Source organism: Neoarius graeffei, chromosome 16, assembly GCF_027579695.1.
Source record: "Neoarius graeffei isolate fNeoGra1 chromosome 16, fNeoGra1.pri, whole genome shotgun sequence".
Classification (NCBI taxonomy): Eukaryota; Metazoa; Chordata; class Actinopteri; order Siluriformes; family Ariidae; genus Neoarius; species Neoarius graeffei.
In genome coordinates this window covers 64,602,718-64,626,772 of record NC_083584.1, presented here as the reverse complement: position 1 = coordinate 64,626,772, position 24,055 = coordinate 64,602,718, and the positions used below count along the sequence as shown (strand labels likewise).

Here is a 24,055-nt window from a genome sequence, read left to right as displayed (position 1 = left end):
ATAATGACAGTGGCACAATTAGAAATACTATTGAACGATAAAACTTTATATCCATCAACACCTATTTAATCGAGAAAAAGCAAATGGTGAAATAGGCAATTGCATGGTGAAAAAAATCCATCAGACATCACGGTTAACAAGTCTGGTTAACTAAAAAGTTTAGCCCAGGGGTGGGCAAACTTTTTGGCTCAGGGGCCACACTGACTTTTGAAATTTGCCAGGCGGGCCGGGCCAGCACCAAATTCATACATATCGAACATAAACCGGAAAAGCTTTAGTGTTATTGTAAGGCCTTCACTGACAGAGACCCAAATGCAGATCAGATTGACATTTATTTTAGTTCTCAGTCAACAAAGGCAGAGCAGAAAAATGTTTGCAGTTCAATAGATTGGCACATAAAAAAATATATACACAAACACCAGCACTACAGCAGCCACCCACGACAACCAAAATTACTAAGAGAGTTATACTTTTTATATTATGTCTGTAAGGCAAGGCAAGTTTATTTATATAGCACATTTCATACACAATGGCAGTTCAATGTGCTTTACAGAAGCAAAAACAAACAGTAAACAATAGAGAAATAAAATTACATAAAATAATTTTATTTTTAATCTAAAACAATTAAAAGAATTAAAAGAAAATAAGAATTAAACAGTAGAAATAAAATAATAAAATGCCAAAAAAGAAAAAAGGAGAAAAAGAAACCAGCGGAATAAAATAGAATAAAATTAAAGTAAATTTAAAACATGCAGAGAAAGTAAAGATTATAAAAAATGTAAAAATATTAATTATTTAACAGAAAGCGTCTGTAAACATGTGACTACCATCTTATTACAGCTCCAACATAGTTTTAAAAAGAGAAAGTGTTAATACTCACATTCACTCCGCAACCGCTGAGCTGTATTCATCTGTTCTTGCGCTGACTGGTTGTTAGCATAACTAGCATGCTTGGAGGAAAAGTGCCGTTTGATGTTATATTCCTTTAAAACTGCAACGGTTTCTTTGCAAATAAGGCATACAGCCTTTGATTGGACTTCAGCAAAAAAATATTTAGTTGTCCATTCTTTATTGAACACCCTGCACTCACTGTCCACTTTTCTTTTTTTAGGACCACTCATTGTAAAGTTTTATCCTGTGTTCTCGAGATCATCAGTGGCACGGGCGCCAGAATGACTTCCATGGCACGCGCTGCACCACTCTGCAAATGTAATCTCACGTGAATACGACTGACTGGAAAGACGGATCTCTAGAACACCTGTCTACGTGATAACACTGATGCTTATAGTTTATAGATCTGCTCAATCGTGTTTATATGATTGTCTTCCGCAGGCTGGATTAAAAACGCCAACGGGCCGGATGTGGCCCGCGGGCCGTAGTTTGCCCACCTCTGGTTTAGCCTCAAGAAGCCTTTGAATGAGTGAGTCAATGAACAACATGTCAAGAACATAACCGAGGCCTACAACAGTTTCTTTAGTATTCAGAACAAGAACATTCATTTGGTATATAACCGTTCATTTTCATTTTGGAATCCAGGCGACTTTTAACTTGTGAAAACAGAGCGACAACAAAGAAAGAAAAATATCTTGCTTCTCAGAAATAAATCTCAAAATGTTAGGCTGTGAGAAACATTTCATCCTTTCACACACGTAATGTCCCAAACAGCAGTGGCACACAGCTTTGCGCATTCAGTTTGACAGCCATGGGTCAACTTACAAGGGCACTTTCCTGGAAAGCGAAGTCATTAATTAAATCATTGAACTCAAGCTGGCGTAGCGCGTGAAGACATGGTGGACAGTGATCATATTGACAATGACGGGTGATTTATGCGACGGGACAAGGTGGGCTCCCTTACGGGTGGCGAAATGCATCAAAAACGTTATCAATATGATCAAAACTTCTGAAAATATCGTTTCATATTTTTCGATCTCGCTACCTCCGAGGCCCCCGGGCAGCTGCCCATGAAGCCCATTAGGATAACGCGTCCTTGGATGTGCAGTGAGCTTAGAAAAATAACTCTTTTCCCTTTCACTGAACACAACATGTTCAACATGGATGATGTTTGATGCTTTAATCAATCAATGCTTTCATACTCGATGTAAAACAAGACCTCAGAACTATATACACATTTTATTTATTAACTTAACTGGCACTTTTTTAAATTCAACAATATACTCTCAATATTACACCTCTTCAAATAAAATACACAATAAGCCTGGTCTGTTGCTTATAACAGCTGTATAACTGCATTTTGTAAAAAGATCCTTGCAGAAATGTGTACATTTCCAGATGATCATTTAACAAAACAATTAAAGCAATCTGATTTTCGTTAGCAAACAAGCGAGCGTGTGCAGAGAGCTGGATCCATTTCCCATTTTCCTGAAAATGCAAAATTGTCAAAAAAAAAAAAAAGAAAAAAAAAGCAGCAGCCTGAAGTTCTTGTAATTTAGAACAGAAGTGAGCAATAATGTAAATAAGCTTAACACAAAAATAAAAATATTACACCAGTATAGCTGAAATCCATCGGTTTCTAAACATGGAACTCTCGTTTAGAAGTGTATTAATATTAAATTGTCCGTTTTTAACATGACATTGCCATAACTCCAGTCCAGAAAAGGAAATCCTGCATGCTTTAACTGTATTCTAGAAAATTCTGAATGATAAAACTGCTAATACAGCAAGGGCCAAGTTAGTAAATGCAAATATGACATGCTAGCAAGCACTACTTTATTACTAAACGAAGCCTAGCATCCTCTACAGCTTAGTTCAAAACCTATTCATTTTCTATAAACCTTGAAAGATGGCCACTAGCCTGCATTTGCTATCACTAGTGTAGCCAATAACACCGTTAATAAATACTTCATGGCGATATTGCTAATGAAACAGTAGCACACAGCCTGAATGAGCATGGCTCAGATCATTTTAGGCTTAATAAAGTTGCTCAGATTAACGTCAGCATAAATTTCAAAAGTCTGTTTTTCAGACAATAAATATTGGATGCTAACCATGCAGAGAATGTAAACTGATTTTTAGCACAAGAAGATTGTAAATTAGGAACAGTTCTGGTTCTATTTCTACTTGCTAGACTCAAATGCTAACATCGTTAGCCTCGTGGCTAGTCTTACTGCGTTTTACTGGCTGGTGTTGGTGTGCAGTTGAAGCAACAGTGGCTAGCTTTCTAGAGCATTCTGAACTCAGGCTATTTTACAGCTAACAGGAAGAAACATAGCGCTAAATCAACAAGCTAGCAAGAATCCAATAGACCAAAGGCTGAATGGACTCAGGTAAAACTGAGTTTAGATCAGAGCAGCTGTAAAACATTTGTTTTTGTACAAAATTATCATGAAGCTCTTTTGCCTGTTTTTCCAACCGAGCGTCGTGTTACAGGAATCTAACACTGCGACTCGGCGTCCATTTGTAACTGATGCTTCTCGATATATCTGTAGTATTCTTCATCCGAGTCCTGAAACAAAACACAAAAGAGAGGTTAAAAAGATACAACGGCACATTCACTGGTTAGCTTTAGAAACTATATGTAGCTACTACTATTTCATCGAAACGAAAACAAGTAAACAAACAAAAACAAGAGAGTGCTCGGAGAGCACAATATCCCCCGCTGGCAACTATATCTATGCTGTAAGTGCTTAATACACCCTCATGAAATTGTCAAAGTACAAGTTGGGTAACCAAGGGCCATAATTCTGGTAAAATGCAACTGAATTGAACGAAACTGCAATATGTGTATTACCGACATACAACAAAGAATCCTGTCAAGTTTCGTGAAGTTCCTCCAAAAATCGAGAGAGGAGTTGATTTTCAGAAAAGCCCTTCCCGGGACGGACGGACGGACGGACATTGCCACGACACAATCCCCCTTCGGGCCTTTCGGCCAGCAGGGGATACAAAACCCCACGGACAGGCAGCCACACCTACAAGTGACAAGCTGCAAGTGATAGTGAACATGGGGTCATTTGAAGAACGTCGAGAGGCCCACCGTTGTGTTGTGCTAGCTATAGCCTAAGTCACAACCGGACGTACGATTTTTTTGGCCGTGCGATTTTTGGCATTTCCCAAATCGCTGCGTTTTTTTTGCTCATGGAGAAAGACTCACGTTGGCCGCAAGTTTGTCTTGCAACCTGAAAAAACGTAAGCGCCCGTAGAGTTTGTTTGGCATGACAAAGAACCTCTGCGGCTGGTCTGCGGCCAGTCTACGGCTCAAAAATCAGCACGTCACACGCGCGCCCTCCGTGCGTTTCTTGCACGTAGACCAGCCGTAGGAGCACGTACGGCCGGTTGTGACCGAGGCATATCTCGGTTAAGTAGGTAGTGTGTAGTGACTGCGGAAACGACTCATTAACTCTAATAACACACACTTGACTACGGTAGGTGTTTAGCTTTGCTATTCATGTTTAGTTGCTAATGACAGCTTCAGCTAGCTATAGCTCATACCCACTGACAGTAAAAAGAATGGATGGGTTTGAATGGAGAGTAGTGAAGCCAGACTGGGGCTACTTCCTGGTGAGCACTTGCAGACTATTTATTGACCGCGCAGGGAAAAGCTCAATTTTGAGAATGTAAAGCAACAAATGCCTTACTGTTCTCCCCAAGTAGCTGCACTCCAAAAATTCTTCTGTCTCCTTTCTCCAAGTTTGCAGATCATTTTGACGACTTTCCCCCCCCCCCCCCCCCCCCTCCCTCCCTAAATGTAGCCAATTTTGGTAAGATTAACTAAACTCTTTATTTGATAGGTTGCTCAGATTTCCCAAGAGCTTCTTATCCAAATAATACGGTTGTGCAACTAGATGTCGCAAGTTTGTGACGTCATTTTTAGCATGGTTGGAGAAAAATGGTTATTAGGCGGCCATAGAGCAAGTTATGAGATTATGGAGCTGGTTGTACAGCGTTGTGTTTCTCTAGAACATGGCAACAGTTATATAAATGATTCAAAAATAGTTATTTGATGTTTATAAAAAAAAAATAATCAGTGGAAGGCTTATACTAAGCTGAGCCTCTCACATTCTTATGAGAGATACGCATTCGGAAAGCTCGATTACCCCTTTGACGATACCATATTTAACAAAGATGACCATTTCTGTTTCACTAACACGCACAAATGACTTGTGGATATTTTCCTAATTTTCTGATGATTACTTCATATCCATTTCTTTACTCATATTTATATACGAGATACCAACCTTCAGATACATTTCGCAGCACATGGCAGGCTTATGCTTTGACGAAGGGTGATGGTATCCGTACTCCTTACTGCAGAGAATCAAAAACACACGCTATAAACAGTGTCTTTTCTTTTTACATTCTCATATTACAACCACGAACCAAATTGGTATTATGCACCGTACAGTTACCTACACATAACTGCCTTCAATATCCAAGAAACATTTTTGAATTATATGCAAAGAAGACATAAAAACTCAGTATCCACTTTATTAGGAATGCCTGTACACCTGCTCGTTCAACGTGTTGTGCGTTCGGAGATGCTTTTCTGCTCAGCACAGATGTAGAGGGGTGATTTGAGTTACTGCAACCTTCCGGACAGGTTGAAGCAGTTGGTCAGGCCATTGTCCTCTTGTCTCTCTCATCAACAAACCATTTACACCTGCAGAACCGCCGCGTGTTAGATGTGTGTGGAAAAATCCCAGGAGCATACCTGTCAACCCTCCCGTTTTTCCCGGGAAATCCCTTATTTTGACTTATTTCCCGCTGTCTTCCCGTTTTTTTATTTTCCCGAAAATATCCCATATTTTCACATTATATTAAAGTCCCGTATTTTCACAATATAAAAAAGTCGGTAGGTCCAGAATTCATGACGCGCCTCGGACAGGAGTTTACAGCAGGAAGTCGGGCCATGAATTCACGTCCCCGCCCTCTCAGCCATCAGTAATTACAGAACTCCGTCCGGAGGCGAGGCTGAACAAGAGATTAGGTCAAGTGTTGCCAGATTGGGCGGTTTCAAGTGCATTTTGGCGGGTTTTGAACATATTTTGGGCTGGAAAACGTCAGCAGTATCTGGCAACACTGATTAGGTCTGAGGTGAAGATGGCGATGCTAATAGCTAAGAAAAACATTAGCCTCTCTTTCTTTGATGATTTCAACAAGTGCGTGGCTGGAATGTTCCCAGACTCTTCCCTCGCAAAGAAATTTTCCATGGGGAAAACGAAAGCCTCCCAAATAATCAAAGGTAAGCTACACATGTTTACATTAAGTATATCCTGGCTAAGACCTCATAAATAGCCTAGTGTAAACTAATTGGTGTATTAACTGTTTTATCCACTCATTGTCCATTTTATTTTCTATCTGAAACTTACCCATTTTAAATCACTCTTGGTTTAATATTTTATATCTCTCTATCTATCTCTCTATCTATCGTTCCGAGGCCATGACTATGGTAAAACCATAATAAATTGCAATGGAATTGAATTTATTGACTGGTTATATAATGACCTTTCTTATTTTAACATAAGATACGTATTTTAGCCCTTAATTTGGGAAATAACTGGTACCACTGAAAGCAAATAAAAATAAATGTATAGCTATAAACCATAAGCATATTGAGTTTGGGTCTTGGCTATCACCAACATGCACCAGAGTACAGGAAATCACAAATACTAGATAGAAAATTGCCCCCCATTCAACTACACACCCACTTTTGGTGAAGGGTATGACTTTCTGAAATTTTCCCTTATTTTGAGTTAAAAATCTGGGAAATATCCCTTTTTTTCAAACCTCAAAGTTGACAGGTATGCCCAGGAGATTTCCAGAATACTCAAACCTCATGTCCCCCCCAAGGACATTCTGATGTCTGAACATCCAGCTCACACTTGGTTATTGGCTTAGCCCATTACACCTCATCTCTTCCGCTCTCACACTCTTCTGTCTCTTCTCCGTTTTCATCATGTGACCTATTTTTGCACATTCCAGACATACTGTACAGCTTGCTCTCCAACAACTCATGCGCTCACCCCTTAAATGTGTCCACTTTTCAATTTTGCACATTTCATATTCTTCTATGTACGTTGCTACTTTTTGTCTTTGCTAAATTCAAAAATCTTAACTGTTCAAGCACCAAACCACATTCCCTGTATGTGAGAAGGTACTCGGCAATAAACCTGATTCTGATGAACTGAAGCTCTTGACCTCAACATGATTTTATTACAAGTTGTGTCACATGACTGGCCGATTGGAGTCGTACACCAATGAGCAGGTGTACAGGTGTTCCTATTATAGTATAAACACTGTATTAAAATAAACCAAAAGCAGGCCTTTTGTTTGAACCGTTAAGATAGATATTCTGTATGTTGCTGCATAACGACCAGGATATAATCTGATCCGAGACCTGTATATGAGCATTTCTTCCCCATCAGTGACCTCTATGGGCGAGTGATGGCTGGGATGCGAGCTCTTGACCCATGGAGAGCAACACGGACAGAACATTCTCGCTAACAACACCAAAGCTATCAGCGATGACGGCAGGAGGATGAAGAACAGCAGCATGGCAATGTCCGAAAAGTGCAGTCTTGCTTCTGAGAAATAAACAGAAGATGAAGATATTTGAAATTGTTAATTTTAGCAACTGATCTGGATCGAGTTCTCACTTTTGAGAAAAGCACAGAAGTCTAGATTTAGCTGGTGACAAACTACAGAAGTTTAAAAGTCACTGAAATGGAACATTTGTGGTTAATGGAAACATTTTTCTAGTGAATTTCCCCAACGTCTCATGTTTTAATTCCTTCTTAACAGGAACACGAGAACACTGTACATTTACAATTGCACATTTCCATTACGGACTCATGAAAGATTTCCTCTGTTGTGTGTTAGCTTCTTAATGAATGTTCTGGAGTGGATGAAATTATCATATGGCTACGAGTCTCTAACATAGTTACTCTTTTATAAGACAGGAGACATTTAAAAAAAAAAACCACTTATGCTGCATTCACAAAGAGAAATTAAGTGCACTGATTTTAGTGAGTGTCCTCAGGTATACTAGGTTAGGGTTAGTTACACTTGTTAGTATAACAGTATAAAGGGGTCCGGCGACAACTTAGGTGAGTGTAAAACATTTTATATATGCATGTTATATTTACAAAAGTTCTAATACATGTCGTTTTTGAAACATTTGATTTTGTAATGTTTTGAGTAGGTTGGATTTTTATTTAGTTACCATTTTGTTTCCTTCAACAAAGTAAACACTGCTTTCAAATACCCTGTAATCCCACTATTACAAACTCTGACTATGAACTTTCGCACATAGCACACTAAGTCGGGGGGGGGGGGGGGGGGGGGGGACACCCCCCCCCCCGTCATCACCATGTCCCAACACACGTTGGCACTCTGAGCGTGCAGCGCCATTGGGACCAAATACAGTGCTATGCACCTGTTCCAGAGGAGAGCACAATCACAGCATGGGTTTATAAGGACTCTATAGAACACACACACTTGAAGTATACGCACTGTACCGAGTGTCACATTACCAAGCCTTATATGTGCGCTTTGCCTTTCTGGTTTCAACTTTTTGTGCATTTGGACTCTGCATTTCGTCTTTGCCTCCACTATTCTGTTTGTTCCTCATGTAACCATTACCTGTTTCACGACCCTGCCTTTGTCTTATGTTTTTGACCTGTTTGCCTGCCGGTTTGTAAATAAACACTCTTCCTGCAATTATACCCATCGTTCACCTGCTCACATGACACACTGAGCTATGTGTTCCTCTTCCCACCAGAGACAACAATAAGTAATCAACTCCGCAGTCAAGTTAACAATACGTGTTAACACCATAAAACAAAGGCTTGACTTTAAAAATATGATTTAGATGTCAATCACTAACAATTTTCAAGAACGGTGATCAAAGAATCAATAAAAAGGACAAAATGATTGCTGATACTGCTAAACTTAACACCTAGTTAAAGCGCACTGGCGAGGTTTTTAAATAAGCTCCGCCCTGCAACCTAAATGACATCATCAGTGATTTGTAACACATGAATGAACTGAATGGTGAAGATTTAGAAAACATAGTGAGTCAGTGGGTGGACACTGATAATGATACACCAGTAATCTCCATCGTTTCTAGAACAGATGAAGAAATCATCGCCTCCATTCATGATCCTTTAACTCAGTGAAGTGCGATAGTGACTCAGGAAGAGAAATCTCTGATAAGGAGAAATGTGCCTACAATTCTGCATAGAACATGAGTGTTTGGTGCGACAAGTGTTCAGTATTACGAACTTTTAGGTATAATTAACTATATGGACGTCCCCCGAGGAGTTAGTTATCGTGGGGTTGCAACAGTGTTGTCTTAAAACCATCAACCAGTGGGAAATACAAATTGACATTTTATAGTATTTATATATTTCATTGTGATTTACCATATGTTTATAGTAAATAGAGAGAGAAGAGAAGCCTTTATTTTGTCACATGGACACTCAAGCACAGTGAAATTCATCCTCTGCATTTAACCCATCTGAAGCAGTGAACACATGCACGCACGCACACACGAGCAATGTGCACACACACATACAGGGCCGCTGACAGCTTTGGCTGGGCCTGGGACAAAATGCTCTGAATGGGCCCCCCCCCCGGGCCAACCCACACACACACACACCCACCTCTCTTATCCCAGTCTCTACTCACTCCAACCCTTAAATGACAGGTATTCAAAAACCATTCAACCGGTCAACAACCATTTCATTTTAGCATTTCAACATTTTTACAGTTTTAACAAAAAAAAAAAGCAGCCCAAAACCAGCAACCTCACACACATTGTGATCCTGTGAAGTAATCCCCAATTTCACTGAATCTTTCCCCCCTGTACTGTAACGGAATAAGCGGTTACTGTTTTGTATCCTTTAACCGAACGCCATTAAATGTATTCTGTTACGCCCCAAGCCTGCATGCGTCAGCCCCCGCAATGCCTTCCTAAACTCGTGGATAGTCTACTATAATCACGCGATTGGGGTGCTCTTGAAGGAGCAGCGATGGACGGGGGATTTCGGGCAGGGCTGGGGGCGAACATAGTATACTGTGCGTGCGTACTGTCCAGTGTGAAAAGCAGAGAAGAACACACCGCTCGAGAAACGGCGGGATATGATTGCGGGCTAATGTGAATATTCTTAGCTTCAATCAGATATATGAAACGCAAATGTTATTAAGCCGTTGTGGTTATGAAATGATTCAGTGCCCTGTGCGTTTGATATGGTATCAGTGTGACTTGCTCTCCCCTCGTTTGTAACATGAATTGCGTGCCGCGCGTGCCTTGGTTGGGGTTACTTTACGGGGCTGGAAAAAGTTGGCTGTGTCTTACCTGGCTCAGCTGCCCCACTGCCTTTGCTAGTACCTGCTGCATCATCCCAATCTTTTTTAAAATATTTATGCAGTGAGCCCCTGAGTCTCTTGGTTTCTTCCTCTCTTTTTCTCTTTTCTTTTCTTTTCTGTGCTCCTGACTTGTGCATGTTGGCAAATGGCACGCACGCTGATTGTCGAAGCGCTATGATCGAACGATGTCGTTTTTTTCCCCTTAATCAAAGAGTCAGACCAAACCATTGTTGCATTAGGGGTGGTAGGGGGTTCTTGACGCCTTTTTCAAAGACAATAAAGGCAAAAGATCGAGAAATCATTTATTGAATGCAAATATAGCACATTTCTCCCCCAAATCAACACATTTTGAAATGAAATAAAATAATTTAATCGCAACTTCATGAGAGCCCAGTTCTGGGCCCTCCCCATTCCTGGGCCCGGGACAACATACCCGTTTGTCCCCCCCTGTCGGCGGGCCTGCACACATATACCCAGAGCAGTGGCAGCTATGCTACAGCGCCCAGGAAACAGTTGGAGGTTAGGTGCCTTGCTCAAGGGCACTTCAGCCCAAGGCTGCCCCACGTTAACCCTCTGGGGTCTGAGAGTATTTTCTGGCACTCTAATGATTTTGTTGTCAATTTCAACAAATCTTAGCAGTATTTTCAAAGTCATATGACTTTTTTTTGTATTCAGCACAAGTTCAGCTACGATAACATCTCTGTAGTCTTTATGTCGTCAGGATTGTACTTAAAAAAAAAAAAAAAGAAAAATGAAGATGTTGTTAAAAGCAGTTTTAGAACGGTGTTGGAATGTGTGTAAAAACATGACCTTACCCATTGTGATCACTTGAGGTGATTCTGTTCAGTCTTAGGAATGGATCAAGCACAAAAACTTTAATCTGCTCCATTGATTTGGACAATTAACTGGCCATCAAAACATTTATGTCCTATTGTTTTGGGATAAAGGGTTGCCAGTTGGAGGAGTATTCAATGAGAAGAGTAAAAAATTCCATTCCATTCAATGAGAAGAGTGAAAACCCCTCCCATTACCATCTCTTAATCCCATCAGATTAAATCTTAATCTCAGGCCAAGTGATCAACAGTTCGTCCCAATGGGTAAGGTCATGGTTTTTTTCGCACATTCCAACACAGTTCTAAAACTGCTTTTTACAACATCTTCATTTATCTGGTATGTGGCTTTATTTTGGTATTTGACTCGATTCAGTGCGTCTTGAAATTAACTCTTGTACCATTTTACTCAGTTCAGAGCCACAACCGACTCTGCTACACAACTACTCTGTAAACTCCAAATTTTACTCTCTAAACTCAAAATCAACTATTTTTGAGGGAAATACTTTTAACTCTGGAAAAATTGCTCAGTCATTTTTCCTGTGTGTGCACTACAGCGCACGCATAATCAACTGATCTGCTCATAATAAACAGAAGAAATATTTACACTTACTTGAGCTAATCTTCATCTGGATCGGGTCAAAGTAAAAAAAAAAAAAAAAAATTCCATAAATTAATTTAAAAAAAAAAAAAGCACGACTCACCATCAGTGTCGGGGTTCTCAAGATTGAATTGAATCGCTGTCCTGAATCATGTGAAGCACATAAAATCCGCGTGCCATCTCGAAACAAGTTTTACCTCCAAACAGCCTGAACTATGTCCAACATTTTATCCTGTTTACGGTGGGCGTTCCCACAGCAAAACAGAAAACAATCGAAACCAAGAGTGAAAGTGATCATGCCGTTACCATGTGAATATTCTTTTATGAATGTGTAAGTGCACGCTCAGCGCTCTGACTCCGGTGTGACTGAGTAAGGTGACAAGTTTTATGTTTCATCTAATTTAGGCAATTTAAAAAATATATTATTTGGCAGTGGGCACATAGGAAAAGTGTAAATTTGTCAATATGTTTATCATGCTTGTATGATGATAACTTGAAGATATTTATCCAAAATACATTCTAAACCTGTCGAGCTTCGCTGGCGAAGCTCTCGACCCCAGAGGGTTAACCTAACCGCATGTCTTTGGACTGTGGGGGAAACCGGAGCACCCGGAGGAAACCCACACAGACACGGGGAGAACATGCAAACTCCCCACAGAAAGGCCCCCCATCAGCCACTGGGCTCGAACCCAGAACCTTCTTGCTGTGAGGCAACAGTGCTAACCACTACACCACCCAAATAAATAGTACAATTCTAAACATTTGACCACTTGTGTATAAACCAGCAAAACTACAGGTGTGCAGCCCACACAGCCCAAAAGTAAAAATGACTTCTGAAACTTGTTCAACAGAATAGTTATAAAACATCTCTCAAAGCATTTCTTACTCTTGAGGCTGACGGTGAGGATGGTGTTTGAGGGAGAACCCTGGAAGTCGGGTGGGTTGCGAACGGCGCAGCTGTAAGTGCCATTATCGCTTAGTGATGCGTTCAGGAGCTGGATTGATGCATCACCTTGCGCCGGGTTACCATACCACTGTACACGCCCTTTGAGGTGCCCTTCCTGCAGTGGGTACGCCACTAAATAGAAGTGGAAGATCTGGGAGGAAAAAAGTGAAAAAAAAAAAATTATATAGCTGTACACACACATACACATTGCAGCTTTATGGTGAAGGTTTCATTTACTTTTGAGCCTTGGCATTTTGCCATTTTAAAAACAGGCAGAGAACAGTGACGAGAAGAGATGATGAGGCACGTGTTCAAACCCGGCAAGTGACTTTTACCTCGGTGCCAAGACAGTGCCATCAAAGCAAGTTCCTGAGTCGTTCTTTACATTGCAGCAGTGATTTCCCCCCCGCCATCAGTACATTAGGTTAGAAATGTAAAGGAAGCACATCTTTTAGTGGCAATAGAATTCAGTCTTCACGATGTGATTTTCTTTCACTTCCTCCCGAAAGTGACAACGAGGTGGTGATTCTGATGAGGTCATCACAGTGATGCAGGGAAATCTAGGAAACTCCAGAGCTTATTGGAAGTGGAGTAACAAAATCCAATTCAATTATTTTTCAGTTCTGGAATTGACTTTTTTTTTTGATAAATGACAAATCTTTCAAGGTGTTAATATGCATTTAGCTAATTAGAGCTGTGTTTCTGGTTTATCTTTATGTGGTGAAATTTTAATATCTTCAACCACATGTAAAAAGTTTTTCCTACACCAGAACATTTTTTTTTTAATTTCCTTTCCCTTCGTCATCATGGTTTGAGCTGGGAATGAAAACGCAGCAGAGAGAGACAAGTGAAGCGTCCAATAATTGCTCAATGACATATGAGAGAAAAAAAAAAAAAAAAAAAACCAGACGAACTGAGAGCAGGAGATGGCCGTGTACACGCTTATCCGATAATCAGAGCACGAATAGGTGTCAGAGTTGAGCATCTTTACCTCGCGCTTCCTGTCCTGAGCAGCAGTGGGCGCTATACAATAGTGTTTGCATGTGTCAGAAAATTTAGGTAAAAGGAGGAGTCTCCAGTGTCAGTGCTTTGTAATGTTTCCGACATCTTAAGGACAGACGAGTTCACACTTTTCAGTTTATCCCCCTCTCCCTTGTTAACTTCAAGAGGCTGGTGAGAGAACAGCTGTTTACAGCTGCTATAACCACAAGTCAGAACAGGAACCCACAACATTAAACGCAACTCTATCCAGATAAAACGTATGACGTGTTGTTCTTTACTAAAGGAAAGGTACAGGAACAGGAAGAGTAAGTGCTGGCACTGAGCGAAACGCTTCCTCCTGAAAGTGACGACGATGATGTCATCACAAGGACGACGAGAAATCTGGGAAGCCTCAGAGCTTATTGGAAGTGGAGAAGTAACAGAATCCAATTCAATCGTTTCCAGTTATGGAACTGACCTTTTTTTTTTTTTTGGTAATGAGAAAAATCTCTCAGCGTGTTAATATGCAGGAGTTAATTAAAGCCGTGTTTGTCAGAGGCGTGTCTCATTTACATAATAATCTATTAGACACTGACAGAACCAAAACGCAGATGATTTAATAAATAGACTAATGAAGTAGAGTGAGCAAATTCTACAGACGTGACATCAGGGTTACGACAGAGAAAGAAAATCCACTGAAAGGCAGCGTGAGACACAGACAGAGCAATTTTTCCTTTTAATACGGTAATGACATCATCGCTCCTCTGAGAGCCAATTAGGTAGAGTGGCTGTTTGAGCGAGTGCCTTTAATTCACTTTTCACTCACACACACACACACCAAGTGTTATGTTAAATATTTGGAAGAGGGGCGACGACATTATAAAATGTTGGCTAAACTAACTCTCTCACACACACACACACACACACACACACACACACACACACACACATTCTTGTTTTAAAATCCCTTTCAAGTCTGTGTGTTCTTGCATACATTAGCTCTTAGACACACACTTCGCCTTGAGCCTCTGTTTAATATTTCATGAAATTCACATTATCTAGCTATTCATTTTCAGATGTCTCTCTTTCTCCCTCTCTCTCTCTCTCTCACACACACACACACCTTTAAATGCTGTGCCATTGAGTTCAGTCACTCCCACCTCACAGCCTTTACTCTCGGTCAATAAAATCAGATGAATACTGAAAGTCTCAGCGTATTTAAAGCACATTTATGCGACTTGGGCTCCGACTGAAAGGACTCCAGTACGAGGGCGAAGAGCAAGTTTGTCTCAATTCACCTTTTAAAAAGAATCTCTCATCGCCATGGACGTTTTTCAGATATTTAACGTACTCTCTAGGAGTCATATTCAGAACTGCAAGCACATAATGAGGAGGCGATACTGAGATTGTGCACGTTGGTGTTCAAGGTTTAATTACAGACCATTCGGAAGGTATGCGAGCGTTACGCAAGTAGGGCGGCGTTTGTATCAAACAACGGTAGGATTCTTTACTATGGAACACCATTCGGGGCCAAGTATTAAATACAGGAATACACGATACAGTTTTATTAACAGTATCTAGGGCTGAGGAATATGATCATATCAATATCGATATCATGATACATTTTTCTTAGCATTTAAATGATTACAAATTGATTAGATGTGAACATTTTGGACTGAATCTTTAAAATTGGAAGAAAAAAAAAAAAGTTATAACACTCTGATGTGACCTTTAATATTCCCTTATTTTTCAGTGCTTGTCTTACTGACAACTCGGAGGTAGTGAATACCAGAATACAGTGAATACCATTCACACTGAATTTTAGTATGAATGTTATTTTTCTAAAATTAACATAAATCTATAACAAAAAAAAAAAAAAAAACACACACACACACACACACACACACACGACTAAAGAGGGCTACTTCAGCACAGAATTCCATCATGGAGAAGTGAGTCACTAAGTGAAATGAATCCTCACATGGGTTCATATGGTGTCAAATAGATTTGATGAATCATTCATATGAGGTAAGTGATGCGTGTTCTGTATTTTTCCCAGCAGGCTTTTGGCAGCGATTGTGTGCGCGCGCGTACGTGCGTGCACACAGCAGCAGCATCTATTTTTTGCATCTCACATCAGCAAGCTCACAGCAAAGTCTCTGGACTCAACAGACATCTTTGCCTTTAACTTTCCTTCTGAATATTTATCATGAAATAAGTTTTGAACAAATAAACAGCTTGCAAATGTGGATGAGCTAGTTCAAGAGTTAGCCAAGCTCACCAAGTTGATGGACTTCTCCATTAAATGGATTGAATATAACAATCACTAATTATTTATCCTTTTCAGTATTACCCGAGTACAAGAGTTGACATGAAGATTCCAGTGAGGATACTTCAGTAATGACTGTGAATGTAGTAAAAGTGAAGTGCAAGAAGTTTCTAGAAAAACAGGACATTTTGGACTTCAGCTGCTATTTAAAGGTAGACTGCCTTTCAGATTTTAAGTGTACAGTGGTGCTTGAAAGTTTGTGAACCCTTTAGAATTTTCTATATATTTCTGCATAAATATGACCTAAAACATCACCAGATTTTCACACAAGTCCTAAAAGTAGATAAAGAGAACCCAGTTAAACAAACGAGACAAAAATATTATACTTGCTCATTTATTTATTGAGGAAAATGATCCAATATTACATATCTGTGAATGGCAAAAGTATATGACCCTTTGCTTTCAGTATCTGGTGTGACCCCCTTGTGCAGCAATAACTGCAACTAAACGTTTGCGGTAACTGTTGATCAGTGCTGCACGCCGGCTTGGAGGAATTTTAGCTCATTCCTCCGTACAGAACAGCTTCAACTCTGGGATGTTGGTGGGTTTCCTCTCATGAACTGCTCACTTCAGGTCCTTCCACAACATTTCCATTGGATTAAGGTCAGGACTTTGACTTGGCCATTCCAAAACATTAACTTTATTCTTCTTTAACCATTCTTTGGTAGAATGACTTGTGTGCTTAGGGTCGTTGTCTTGCTGCATGACCCACCTTCTCTTGAGATTCAGTTCATGGACAGATGTCCTGACATTTTCCTTTAGAATTTGCTGGTATAATTCAGAATTCATTGTTCCATCAATGATAGCAAGCCGTCCTGGCCCAGATGCAGCAAAACAGGCCCAAACCATGATACCACCACCACCACCATGTTTCACAGATGGAATACGGTTCTTATGCTGGAATGAAGTGTCTTCCTTTCTCCAAACATAACACTTCTCACTTAAACCAAAAAGTTCTATTTTGGTCTCATTCGTCCACAAAACATTTTTCCAATAGCCTTCTGGCTTATCCACGTGATCTTTAGCAAACTGCAGACGAGCAGCAATGTTCTTTTTGGAGAGCAGTGGCTTTCTCCTTGCAACCCTGCCATGCACACCATTGTTGTTCAGTGTTCTGCTGATGGTGGACTCATGAACATTAACCAATGTGAGAGAGGCCTTCAGTTGCTTAGAAGTTACCATGGGGTCCTTTGTGACCTTGCTGATTATTACACGCCTTGCTCTTGGAGTGATCTTTGTTGGTCGACCACTCCTGGGGAGGGAAACAATGGTCTTGAATTTCCTCCATTTGTACACAATCTGTCTGACTGTGGATTGGTGGAGTCCAAACTCTTTAGAGATGGTTTTGTAACCTTTTCCAGCCTGATGAGCATCAACAACGCTTTTTCTGAGGTCCTCAGAAATCTCCTTTGTTCGTGCCATGATACACTTCCACAAACATGTGTTGTGAAGATCAGACTTTGATAGATCCCTGTTCTTTAAATAAAACAGGGTGCCCACTCACACCTGATTGTTGTCCCATTGATTGAAAACACCCGACTCTAATTTCACCTTCAAATTAACTGCTAATCCTAGAGGTTCACATACTTTTGCCACTCATGCATACGTAATATTGGATCATTCCAATATGGATTTGCTCAAGAAGAAAAAAAAAGTAGCTAAAAATAAAATATTAAGCACATAATACTAAAAGGCTTGAAACATTTGATAAATCTTCATGGAACTGAAGCTATTAGCCACTAATTCTCACCACCAAATATTAACTGTGGGGATGTCAGTTATTTTAACACTACTGTTTTGCTGCAGATAGCAAATATATACATTTATTACACACACACACACACACACACACACACACACACACGGCGGCACGGTGGTGTAGTGGTTAGCGCTGTCGCCTCACAGCAAGAAGGTCCGGGTTCGAGCCCCGTGGCCGGCGAGGGCCTTTCTGTGCGGAGTTTGCATGTTCTCCCCGTGTCCGCGTGGGTTTCCTCCGGGTGCTCCGGTTTCCCCCACAGTCCAAAGACATGCAGGTTAGGTTAACTGGTGACTCTAAATTGAGCGTAGGTGTGAATGTGAGTGTGAATGGTTGTCTGTGTCTATGTGTCAGCCCTGTGATGACCTGGCGACTTGTCCAGGGTGTACCCCGCCTTTCGCCCATAGTCAGCTGGGATAGGCTCCAGCTTGCCTGCGACCCTGTACAGGATAAAGCGGCTAGAGATAATGAGATGAGACTATTTAAGAATATTTGTGCTTAAAAAGAAAAAAAAATAAATAAATAAATAAATAAATAAATAAAATCACTGCGTGTTAAAATAACCCCACAAAGTGCAAAATATCACTCTGGAGGGTACCAATAATTCTGGAGTTAACTAATTACTAAAGCTAGTTAAAGATGTTTTATTAATAGTGCATGTAATCATTAAAGGAACTTACGACTCGGGAAGGGCCTCCATTCTGAGGTCTGAAGGACCAGTCGATGGATACTTGGCTCGTCGTGCGATGAGACGAGGTGAACTGGCAGGACAGAGTTACCGTCTCACCCAGTACTGCGTGTATCTCTTCTGGAGCGGTCACCTTTATACAAGACACCGATCCGAACCACAAAACTGAACAGAGAAAAGAAGGAAAATACAAAATGGAATTGAAAAAAAATGTATTATTTCACACCAAATCTCACTCATTGCATTAACCTCACTAAAAACTTGTGCTATCGGAATAGAACCTAATCAAAAGGTGAGGAAACCGTGCTCCTCTTACACCACATGATTATTTTCCAATAACACCACATCCAGAAGCGTTTGTTTCTCCTCCCCCACAGCAACATGTCAACGATTACAGTTCACGCACTGCATTTCACTTTTATCAGTGCGATGCAGATGTACCACACTGAAAAGCACTCGCAGCTCTATGCTGTGACCCTGCCTCTGGTCACAATCCGAGAAAAAGCATCGTTTTCCAGAGCAAGGAACGTCACTTTTAGCCTCACTGATTTTCCAGTGAAACTTAACTGCCGCTTTAAAAATCACTGATCTTTTCTGAATTATTACTAAAACCTGATGAAAAAGCAGGACAGGCGAGTTACGCCATTAAATTCACTCGTCAAAACCCTGTGGTGCATTTCAAGGTTTTTTTGCACCGCCCTCTTCTCCCTAATTTCCATCTCTTAAAAAGACTAAAACCCTTGTAGCAGATTTCTGACAACTCCTCACGCCCATAAATACCGCTCCTGCATGACGACATCATCATCATCATCATCATCTATACCAGGAAATTAAGGCTGTACCTATTCCTATTCATGTTACACCGTGACCGCTCTAATGAACACAATTCGACATGTTCCATAACATTCAAGGATTTATTCCCTGCCATATGGACATGGGGGGGGGGGGGGGGGGGGGGGGAATACTAGGAAAAATCCCCAGGCCTCTTCCACTGATTATTCCCACAAGAGTTCCGGTTCAGAAACCATGCGTTACCTGATATTGTTTGAAGGGTTCCACCCCCCTTCCTGTGATATAGTAAACTGGGTGTAATGTCATCTGCCTGCACGTTCCTATAAATAATCATGCGCATTTTATTTTTGTAAAGTGTGGAAGTGCAAATTAGTCGGTCTGTCAGCCAGTCTATGGATCTGCCTTGTTCGCCTGTCACACTACAGGTGTATTTGTCTGATTATTGGCCTGTCTGTCTATCAATCCATCAGTCTGTTACCCCTTTTCCACCAAATCAGTTCCAGAACTGGTTCAGAGCCAGTGCTTAGTTTGGAATCGGGTTTTCTGTTTCCACTGACAAAGAACTGGCTCTGGGGCCAGAAAAACCAGTTCCAGGGTAGCACCAGCTCTTTGCTGGGCTAGAGGAAAGAACCGCTTACATCAGCGGGGGGGCGGAGTTGTTAAGACCAACAACAATAGCAAGACTGCGAGAGGGCGCCATTTTTAAATAAGCGACAAGATATCATGGATGCAATAAAGCAGCAGTCATCCATTATTATTGTTGTTGTTCCTTCTTCTTCTTCTCCGTGTTGTTGTTGCTTCGATGTTCGCGCCAAGGTTTATGCAAACGCAGCGACATAACTGACGTATACAGTGACGTAATGATGTGGCTCCCCTTAGCACCCCGAGCTATGGAAAAGCAAACTGGTTCTCAGCTGGCTCGCAAGTTGAACGAGTTGTGAACCAGCACCGGCCCTGAACCAGCCCTGGAACTGATTTGGTGGAAAAGGGTAGGGCTGCACGATTATGGAAAAAATGATAATCACGATTATCTTGATCAAAATTGTAATCACGATTATTAATCACGATTATTCTTGATGTTAGGGAAATCACTTAAATTTTCTCACTATATTCAAACAAACAATATGAACAGCTTTCAGTGCAGAATGAAATTTCAAACAGAAGTTCTGATTTCCAAATGACAAATAAATGAAATTTATCCAAGAAATTACCAAAGGATGAAGGAACTGAAAACTCAATTGCAACAATTACATAGCATTATACTGAGGCCTACAAGTTTTTAGCTAGAAAGACCAGCCTATCAACATGCTCTGGCTTTAAACATGAGCGAAGGCAGGTCACAACATTGCCTCCAGTGCTAAATAGTCTGTTGTTCCGACATAGTTAGCTTCTCTCTCTCACCTCAATCTGTTACCTACTCTCACGCCATTAGGGGGCGAACCGACGCATGTAAGGCTTCATTACTCCGCCTAAATAAGCAAGCAAGCCAAGTCACTTGGCTTGCTTGCTTATTTAGGCGGAGTAATGAAACCTTACATGCGTCGGTTTGCCCCCTAATGGTTTGGCGGAGTACTGGTCAAAAAGTGCTTTATCAGATATGCAGCAGAGCTCGCATTTTAAATGGAAATAAATCACGATTTTCATTTAATTTAATCGTGGCAGCCAAAATCGTGATTTTCGATTAAATTCGATTAATTGTGCAGCCCTAGAAAAGGGGTAAGAAATGGCCTCTCTGTGTATCTGCTGATAATGCTGTCTGTCTGTGCGCGTGTGTGACAGCCTATGGACCCGTTCATCTCTGTGTGGGTCTGTATACCTTTTGCACCGTCTATTTTCATATTCCACCTTTCCGTCTGTCTGTCTGTCTGCCTGCCAGCTGATCTACAGGTCTATCTGCCTGTCTGGCAGTTGGTCTAAACAGTGTTGTACAGCTGTACCCAGAACCTTTGCACGTTCCCCCAGAGGGACGACAGAAGAACTCGGTTTTATCCCCCCCCCCCAATCCATGATCAAGCATGTAATCAATGCTCTACGCATTAGTGTTCTGTGCATCTCTGTTTGTCTGTATAATATGATTATATCTGCGTATTATCTTTCTCTACCCATAGATCCACCATGTGTTATTGACTTTTCCACACATTTGAATGTAAAAAGTGTTTGCTGGAGCATCTCCTGTGTGTACTTATGTGTAATAGGGATTTGAGAGAGAGAGGCCAAGAAGAACTCCAAACAGCCAGCAAGCTGTCATTTATTGCACAAATATCTGATAAAATTACAAAAAGGATTTACACTTAGTGCTGATTGTTTGCTAGAAAATAAGCTCAAGGTGGCTGCAGAGAATTTGGCATAAGCTAATCATTAACTGCCCTGTCTGCTGCTTCTCCCCGAGTATGGGGGCCCCAAGGGACTGTGCTTGCGAGAAGCACTTCCCATTTTTGACCACTAGGTGCAATAATAACCATCCTTGACTTGCAAGTAGCGTCAGAGCAAAATAGAAACCCGGATGTCGGCCATGTCGCTTGACCCCGCATTTGTATCTCCACTGACATTCCGTACAAAACAGTCACGCGTGCGTGATTCTCTTTGTTTTTCCACTGCTTTAAGCGTTCTTTTAGCTCGGCCATACATCTTTGTGCTGTATACAGTTGTGCTCACAACAGGACTCGTGACTGTGGCACGTTCCGATTTTTTCGAATTCTGTCCGTGATTCGGAAAGAGGGCGAGGAAACTCTGAGGCTTAGTACGGAGAGGAGACGAGCACGGCTGAACAACATCGGCAGGGCTGATCGAACAGAGGCTAAAACCAAAAAACAGCTCGTGTTTGCAGTAAGCTTTTTAATCTCACCTGAGATAACACGATTTCTCGATAAGATCATGGAAGAATTTTATTACGTGCTGCTAGAATTCTGCTATAAAAGTGAGCGTTCCCTCGCCGTGGTTATAATTTTAACACGTATATTACCATTTCACTTCGAGGGGTGCCAGCAAAATTATACGGACAGAAATAATCCAGACTGGACACCCGCTCAGAAAATGGGCTACGTTTTGTCCGATTCGGACCTGATTCTTTGGCAGCCGAGCGACATGAAAGAGCTCAAAGGAGGAGGAAGACAACTGAATTTGCGGAAGCTGCATGTGGTAGCTCACTCGTGGAGTTCCAAGACACCACAGTTGAAGCTGAGAAATTAATACCAGGTCAAAGTAATATTTCAGAACTTCCATAAATGTAAGATTTCCAAACTGATCTGCGTACTGACTTTATTAAATACTAGAAAAGCACTGAGAGCGCAGACCTCCGCCAAGAATCCTTTAAAAAAATTTCGAGATCCAGAAGGTGATCCGGATCACCGCCAAAATTTAATGGATTATTACTTGTGCCCAGTCACACCTCTGGAAAAAAATTTCAGAGCAATCCGTTCATAACTTTTTCCGTAATGTTGCTAACAGACAAACCAACAAACAAACCAACCAGCGCTACCGAAAACATAACCTCCTTGGCGGAGGTAAATATGGATCCACACATATCTATCTTCTCTTTGTATTGAATCTTCACTCGACCGTTCAAATCATGGTCAGGCTTTCGTCTAAACGGGGGAACAGGGGCGCTGCGCCCTCTTACTCTCGGCGTGCGCCCCCTTACCGACTCCGTGAAAACATCCCAGCAACACCACGTGACAATGTGTCTGATCATCAAATACGTTATAATTGCTCCAAAACTATTCCAATCATAGTAGATACACCGCCAGACGGTGCAAAAACAATCCGAATTGGCGTTTTCCAGACTGAGGCGCCATGTTGTTTAGTTGTCGCGGCTGCTCTCGCGAGATTTGACATGGGTTCCATACAAGGTCAGCTGACTTGTAGAGCGAGATTTCTCGAGACTGAATGACCTTTCACCCACCGGCGCGGGAGCTTTTGACAGAAGTAGTTCGCGAGTTGTTTTTGTTGACGCTTGGGCATTTAAAGATGTCATCCCGCGGCACGAAGCGGAAGAAAGCCAAAGACTGTCCGGGGCAGAAGAAGATTACTTCTTTTTCAATGCTGACAGACAATTTGTTACAATTTCCCTCTCAGATAGCCTCAGAATGTCCCATTGGAGCATTTTTCAAAGGCTTTGCACGGTGGGGGCGGGGGGGGCCTCATACTAAATTTTTCTAAAAAAAACCCTGATGGTAATACTGAGAAAATTCCGCATTATTTACAGACACGCTTTCAGTGGCTGCCATCCTAGTTGCTTTGTAAATCCACCGTCATGGCGGACGCTCATGCCCTAGCACATTTAGATCACGCGGTTGCAAGTCATCTATGAAGCTACATGAGGCAGTGAGCATGATGATGAACAAATCAAAGGAACTTCAGCATACAACCTGTCAAATAACAGTTTTAAACCAGTTCATCACTTACAAGAGGTAATTAGCATTTCAACTGAATTTACGGTGTATGGAGTTTTGGACAAGATTATCATTTGTCACGTGGCCTGTCACTACATCCCTTTTCGCATGATTAAGAGCACTGCTAATAAAATCTCCTGACAGCACATTTTCATCTAATTGCACTTCGGGGAGGAGCCCGGCTTCTTGATGGTCACGTCTGTAAGAGGTGTAACTCGGTCGTATAACTCTGTTTTAATCTCCGATTAAAATTGTGCATTGTTCGGTCACTGTCATTCTGCAGTAACGATCGTACTACAGAGCACTGGGAGTAAACATGACCCAGCCGTTGCTCTGGTGACAGAAAGATCCTGGTGAAAAGGATCTCAAGGATGTCGAGTTTTCGTTCAGTTATTTACTTTGCAGCCTTTCTGCC

The 24,055-nt window shown here is 41.3% G+C and overlaps 1 protein-coding gene across 1 annotated transcript in view; it reads right to left on the bottom strand.

Annotated features, from left to right (window-relative positions):
- Nucleotides 1–679: 679 nt before the first annotated feature.
- Nucleotides 680–24,055, bottom strand: part of mpzl3 (myelin protein zero-like 3) — a 38,717-nt gene continuing 15,341 nt past the window's right edge. The window contains exons 2-6 of the mRNA XM_060942218.1: nt 18,450–18,622; nt 12,644–12,854; nt 7,355–7,541; nt 5,196–5,265; nt 680–3,463 (exon numbers count right to left, since the gene is read on the bottom strand). Of these exons, the coding sequence (XP_060798201.1) occupies nt 3,392–3,463; nt 5,196–5,265; nt 7,355–7,541; nt 12,644–12,854; nt 18,450–18,622 (713 nt within the window). The 3' untranslated portion in view covers nt 680–3,391. The remainder of the gene's footprint in view (nt 3,464–5,195; nt 5,266–7,354; nt 7,542–12,643; nt 12,855–18,449; nt 18,623–24,055) is intronic.